The sequence below is a fragment of the Asparagus officinalis genome, chromosome 8, assembly GCF_001876935.1.
Source record: "Asparagus officinalis chromosome 8, Aspof.V1, whole genome shotgun sequence".
Taxonomy (NCBI): Eukaryota; Viridiplantae; Streptophyta; class Magnoliopsida; order Asparagales; family Asparagaceae; genus Asparagus; species Asparagus officinalis.
In genome coordinates this window covers 46,080,757-46,087,596 of record NC_033801.1, presented here as the reverse complement: position 1 = coordinate 46,087,596, position 6,840 = coordinate 46,080,757, and the positions used below count along the sequence as shown (strand labels likewise).

General features: G+C 37.9%; 1 protein-coding gene across 1 annotated transcript; it reads left to right on the top strand.

Annotated features, from left to right (window-relative positions):
• On the top strand, positions 1,040-5,452 carry LOC109821204. Its single transcript, XM_020387391.1, has 11 exons — positions 1,040-1,555; positions 1,638-1,811; positions 1,927-2,338; positions 2,715-2,870; positions 3,177-3,373; positions 3,501-4,023; positions 4,725-4,741; positions 4,839-4,931; positions 5,017-5,145; positions 5,232-5,310; positions 5,397-5,452. Exons 1-11 carry the CDS (start codon positions 1,040-1,042, stop codon positions 5,450-5,452), a joined length of 2,352 nt encoding a protein of 783 aa, XP_020242980.1.

Genomic DNA, 6,840 nt, shown 5'->3' with positions numbered 1-6,840 from the left:
ATTTGGGGCTGTTTGTTTCACCAATTTATAGAAAATGATTAGTATTTGGGGACTGACAGTGGCAAAATTGTAAATTTTGAATTCTTTGTGAATCCTATTCTAGTGTTTGGCTCGGAAAAAATTTTGGGATTACAAATTCCTAAAAGTAGCAACAGTATGGGTTTTTTATAGAAACCCAAATCGGATATGTTTCAGCGGATTTGGGCGAGATTTCTGACAGCGGCTACAATGTCGATTCCGATTCCTAAACCTCACGAAATCAAGCCCTAGATCTGGAATCACCGTTCTCCCGCCCTTCGTCTTCTTCTACTTGGGGTCGGGGCTGTTTGTCGAAACCCTAGATTCTCCCGAGGCTGGTTTCTTGGCCGATTTTGTGTGAAATCGGCTTCTCCCTATCTGATCCCGCCTCATTTTCCGCCATGATTTATTTAATTTGATTTCCACGATCTTGTTGGTGGGTTTCTGGCCTTTGATTCTTGGTGTTACCTACTCGAACTTGTTCTGGTTCGGAGCATTTTGTTGGCTACGGTGGGTTCTCTGTCTTCGGCAACTTTGCTGCTTGGACGTCGGCATTTTTCCCCCCTCTGAAAATTTTGCACTCTTTTTTAGACTTATTTCTTCGTGCTTAATGTGATGAATGGTATCTGTAGAATGATAATTTTCTTGATAATTCGTTACATGTATAATTACCAGAAAATAGGGTACATGTTTACTAAATTTTAGTTAATTGTGTGAAATAGAATGCATGATATTTGTGTGAATGAGTTGTTTTTAATATATGTGTTTACCAAAGAATGTGAATGCATGACATGAAGTATAGGGTTAAGTTCATTACATGAAAATCCACCTGGTAGTAGAATGTGTTGTTATTGATAATTGTGTGAGATAGAATGCAACTTCAGTTAAAATAATTTTCATTTCAATTAGATTTCTTACTTTTTAAGAAATAAATATTTGTATCAATTATCTAATTAATTTTGACAACAAATAAGTAGCCATCTTAAGCTATAACTGTATGATAATTTTAAAACGGATGTAGATGGATATGGAAGATGAGGAAGAATTGAAGAGGATGTGTGCTAATACGGCTGTCTGCGCCGTGGTCACTTTGGTAACATGTATATTGAGAATGCGTGCTAAGCGCAAGAGAATATCAACTTGTACGAAGCAAGAAAAGATCAGAAAAATATATTGTAGAGAGGCTCACTTCAGACGTGTACTGGAGGGCTATCAAAATAGCTGTCAATCTTATATTAGAATGAGACCGATGGCCTTTTTTAAACTTGTTGAAGTAATGAAAGCAAACGGTTTATTAAAAGATACAAGATACGTTCAAGTTGAAGAACAGCTTGCTATGTTCCTAAGTGTTATTGGGCACAAAACTAAAAATAGAATAATAAGAACTGAGTTCATAAGATCAGGGGAAATAGTTAGCAGGTATTTCAATAAAGTTCTGCAAGCAATGAATGGACTACGTGATCGGTACATGAAGCAAGCCCCAAAAGAAGTTCCCGAGGAGATTGTAAACAACTCAAATTATTTTCTTTACTTTAAGGTAAATTAAATACATACAGCTTAACAATTTTCCAAATAAACTTATTTTTATTCAACTATGTATAATTTATAATTTTTTATAGGACTGCATTGGTTTGATAGATGGCACACACGTCGACGCGGTGTTACCTAGTGACCTAGTTGCACGGTTTAGAGGGCGAAAAGGGGTCACCCAAAACATCTTAGCAGCCTGCACCCCCAATAAACTATTTACTTATGTCTTGGCTGGCTGGGAGGGGGCAGCAAATGATTATAGGGTATTACAAGACGCCCTGTCCAGACCATAGCCTTACGGGCTCCGAGTTTATGATGGTATTTATTCTCACTTGTGCACATTATGAATAATATATTAACTACTTGGCAATATTTTAGATTTTAAATTACTGTTTAATTAATGTAGGTAAATATTACCTATGTGATGCTGGATACACCACAATGTCAGGTTTCATATCCCCGTATCGCAGTGTCCGATATCATTTAAAAGAGCACACCGGTAGGACACCAAAGAATAGGAAGGAGTTGTTCAATTTAAGGCATTCATCTTTAAGATCAAAAATTGAATGCACATTTGGGATACTGAAGAATCGGTTTAAAATTCTTGCGGCGAAGCCGAATTATCCATTTCCCACTCAAGTGGACATTGTACTAGCGTGTACTGTGTTGCACAACTTTATTGCCTTGGAGGATCCGGCTGATGATATTTTCAATGAAAATGTTGAAATTGATGAAGATAATGGGGAAGAGACAAATGAAGATGATTCAAATGTGGTGGACTATACTCAAAGTAGGACACAAAGAGAGGATCGAGATGTTAGAAATGAATAGAAGGAGATGCGAGATCAAATTGCTTGGGCGATGTGGGTGGATTATTGTGCAAAGTATAATGGTGGTAACACAATGGAGAGCGGTTTAACTTAGTGTGGTATTTGTTCTATGGCTATGTAATAACTTGGTGAATTTTAAAATACTGTTCGCATCGATATTGTTTATTGTTTTTTTGCTTGTACCAAAACATTACTACTTTTATCGGTTGCTCTTTTTCTATGTTGTTTGAACTAGAAATATCATCGTTTCGTATATTCCTTGATAAATGCATACATATCCCATATTGTTTTATATTTCTTTATTGTTAATATGGCTATGCTTACAAAATATATTAGGTATGGCTAACAATCCGGCAGATAAGCAAAGCATGCCTTCTCATTCGAATGCAATGCCAAATCCTACATCAGGGATTAACATGAACTACATGCCAGTTCGACCACAGCCATTCACCTCACCTCCGCATACATTCTCACCATTCCCACCATGGGATGGTAATTATGGTGGGATGACACAGCCGCCAAATGTCATACATGAGCTTGTTAGGCAGTCCACAAGGTTTGATGTTTCCCACAGCCAGTTCTCAAAGTAGTGGACCTAATCAATTTTTACCGAACACTGGTGATTCAGGTGGAAAGGATATTCATGACGTTGATGGTGCGGAGCACACTTCGCCATTGAAAAGAGGGAAAAGATTAGCCCATAAAAAAAAGTTCCGTGTGCCAGGTTGAACTCAAGAGGCGTGGCTAATAAGTTTTGGCTTCCAGAGCACGATGATGTGCTTATTCCTTATCTTGCAGATTTAGCATTGGATGGCATGAAGCCAGACAAGAACTTCAAGGCTGAAGCTTATAAAATGGCTGCCATGAAAATCAACATGCAATTCAGGACTGATTTCACTCACCTTCATGTCATTAACCACTTGAAATGTTTGAGGAACAAATTCAATGACATGAAAGCTTGCCTTGATATAAGTGGTGCTGGGTGGATGAAACAAGTAAAATGATTACATTGGATGAGGAAACCTTGAAATCTTGGGCCAAGGTATAACAAATTCAGCATCTATATTGTCACCTTCAATTTAATACATTTGATTCACTACTTATAAGTATTTATTATTGCAGAACAAATCCAATTCTAAATACAAAGCGTACATAAACAAACCCATTCCTCACTTCAAAAATTTACAAGTTATCATGGGTGATGATCAAGCCAAGGGTGATTTTGTTAGGCCCGTGTACGCTAACATTGGGTCTAGTAGGTCCATACCTATTCCCGATGATGATTGCGAGATTCTAGAGGAGAGTGAAACTGAACCACAGTCTGATGCTTGCAACCAACCACGTTCTGGTGCTGTTAACCAACCACAACCCACTAGATATAAGACTAAGAGTAAAGACAACATGACTTCATCATCTAACAAAAAAACCAGAAAATCTAATCGTGAAGAGGAAATGCTATGTGCCTTTGTTGAGTCTATGTCTCAGTCAATGAGAAATCAACACGTTATACACTGGACTGAGCAGTTGGCTGGAGCGTTGAAGGAACATAGGTCTGAATATTCCGAGGAGTTCCTCGATAGGGTTTTAGACCATTTATATGACAATGAACGTGAAGCTAGGAGGTTTTTCATAAAATCCAAGGAAGGTCAGCAGAGGTACATCACAAAATTAGTTAACGACCAAGGTTGGCCGGATAGCTAGTTTGTTGGGTTTCGATTATATTTTGATGGATATTGTTGTGTTAATTGCAAACTATTAATGTTGCAATATATATTTTTATTATGAAGAACATCTATGTCGTTGTGGGATTGATGAATTGGTATATTTGTAATCTTTGTTGCAGGTAAGTATTGTCGTGGAATGATCAATGGGCTATTTTGAATTTTGCCTTTGCTTTTGATATCAGGTAAATGGGTTTGTTGCTTGGGTTTACTGATGTCGGCTTTTACATTCTGTTGCTTGGGTTTATTACTCCATAGTCACACGTGGTTTCTGTGGGTTTGTGGCTGTTATTGGGAGCTTGTGCAGCTCCTGCTGCTGCTGGGGTTTGCCAACTGATTTGTTTTGAGTTTGTGTAGCTCCTTGCTTTCTTGGGTTTGTGCCTGTTATTGGGAGCTTGTGCAGCTCACGCATTTGCTGGGGTTTGCCAACTGTTTTCTTTTGAGCTTGTCCTATTCCTTGCTTTGTTTTGAGCTTGTGTAGCTCCAATCTTTGTTGGGTTTGTGCCTGTTATTTAGAGCTTGTGCAGCTCCTACTGCTGTTGAGGTTTGCCAACTGCTTTGTTTTGAGCTTGTATTCGATCCTTGATGTGTTGGGTTTGTGCCTGTTATTTAACAATTTGTACAGCTCCTGCTGCTGCTGGGGTTTGTTGCTAAACTGTTTTGAGCTTGTGTAGTTCATGCTGCTGCTGGGGTTTGTTGCTTGTCTGTTTTGAGCTTGTGTAGCTCCTTGTTATTACAGGTTAAGCTGTTATTCCTCAGATGTGCAGCTCCTGCTGTTGCTGGGATTTGTTGCTATTTTATTTTGAGCTTGTGTAGCTCCAATACAGTATGGGTTTGTGCCTGATAATTGGAGCTTGTGCAGCTCCTGCTGCAGCTGGGGTTTGGTGCTGTTTTGTTTGAGCTTGTGTATTTTTCAGGCTGTTGCTAGGGTTGTGCCTTTTGATTTCAGCTTGTGCAGCATTTGCTGCAGCTGGGGTTTGGTGCTGTTTTGTTTGAGCTTGTGTAACATAGATGCTCTTTGGGGTTGTGCCTGTTATTGGGAGCTTGTGCAGCTCCTGCTGCTGCTGGGGTTTGTTGCTTGTTTACTCCCTATCTGCTGGGTTTGCTGCTATTTTGTTAAGAGCTTGTGTAGCTCGTGGTTGCATTTTGTGTTGCTGTTTTGGTTTTCCTTGCCTGTGGGTTACTTGCTGATTTGGTTTGCCTTGCCTGTGGTTTTCCTTGCACTTGATATGTGGCAATGATGATGATTAGCGTTTACTGAGAATGCAATCTAACTTACATCGTTTATTATATCCAGATGAGGCAAAAGGGGATGAGATTGTAGCCTACATTGAATTGACAATGTCTAGGTGAGGCAATTCATCCTTATAATGCAATCTGTAATAAACATGTAAGTTATAGGCGGGGCAATCAATTATGACAAGTTGATCTATTACTGAGCCATACAATATCAATTAGAATTTGTACCCAATTCAAACAACAGTTTTCATTACATCCTCAGTAGTTTTTGCAAGTACAGGTACATGACATGAAGTTTGTAATAATTAAAATAACACAAAAAATTGCTAAGAAAATTACAGAAATTTTCCAAACTAGTAGTTGATTTTCGACAAGTCTCAATTCTTTCTTCAGCTTCTTTGATTGCAAAATATATTTATCTCTGTACCTATTTTCTTTTACATATTGGCTTCCTTGGTTGCTTGATGAACTCTCCTCTTTCTTCAGCCCATTCGAAAAAATTGCATTCTTTATTTGGGAATTTTGCACACCCCCAATAACACCTACCCTTATTTTTACCATTCTTGCATACTTTCATCGGTGTTCGGAGATGGCAGTCGCAATAAACTTCATAATTCTGCCAGCACTCTTCTGATATCATTTTCATGTCGGGGCAGCAAATTGAAGACAATGGGAATTTTATAAATGCTGAAAATGAGAATGCTTGGATTAATTTTGAGGCATCAAGGTGAATTTATAGCCACCATGGATCTCTACTAGCCGTTGCTATAGTGTTTTGCCTAAGAATTTTGAAATCTGAATATTGAATCTGAAAATAGCCATTGCTACAGTGATTTCAGCTTGAAATCTGAATTTTCGTGGCTTCAATCCGTTGCTACAGTGGTTTTTTAAATGTAAAGGGGGCTAGCTGTTGCTACAGTATCGATTCCCAAAAAAAGGGGCTTTTTGAACCAAACATGGTATTAGGAATTGGACAATTTCTATAAAAGTGAGATTCTTAATCCTTTGGGTGAAACAAATATTGAATGACAAAAAAATGGGATTCCATAAAACTAAAACTTGTCTATAAATTTTTTTTATGGATTAGGTTGGAATCCATAAATTAAATAGGATTCCTAATCCTATTCCTAGCCCTTGGTGAAACAAACAGCCCCTTTATGTAGGAATGAGAGGGAAAGTGAGAATGTAAATTCTACCTCCAAAATGAGGTCGTGTTTGGTATGTAGGAGTAAGAAGTGGGAATTGTCATTACATTCTCACTCATTCCCACATATCAAATTAGGTATTTTAGTGGATCAAAATAGTTAGCAAAGATTTAAATTAGAAAGCTATAATTGTGAAAATTAATTACGGATTGTGCCATCAGAACTTCAATTTTACTTGTCATATGCACCGATGCTATTGGCTTTAAATAAAGGGGGAAAAAGAATATAGAAGAAAGAAGGAGATTTGCAAGTAATATATAAATTAGCTCCTATAAAATAAAGATCCTTTCATAACAT

Excerpts from the sequence above, each read along its gene's own strand:
- LOC109821204 (XM_020387391.1), top strand. The coding sequence starts at position 1,040 with ATGGATATGGAAGATGAGGAAGAATTGAAGAGGATGTGTGCTAATACG. Across the intron at positions 2,871-3,176 it reads ACCATTCCCACCATGGGATG|ATTTAGCATTGGATGGCATG; the intron begins GTAATTATGGTG and ends CTTATCTTGCAG. Across the intron at positions 4,932-5,016 it reads GTAGCTCCAATACAGTATGG|GCTGTTGCTAGGGTTGTGCC; the intron begins GTTTGTGCCTGA and ends TGTATTTTTCAG.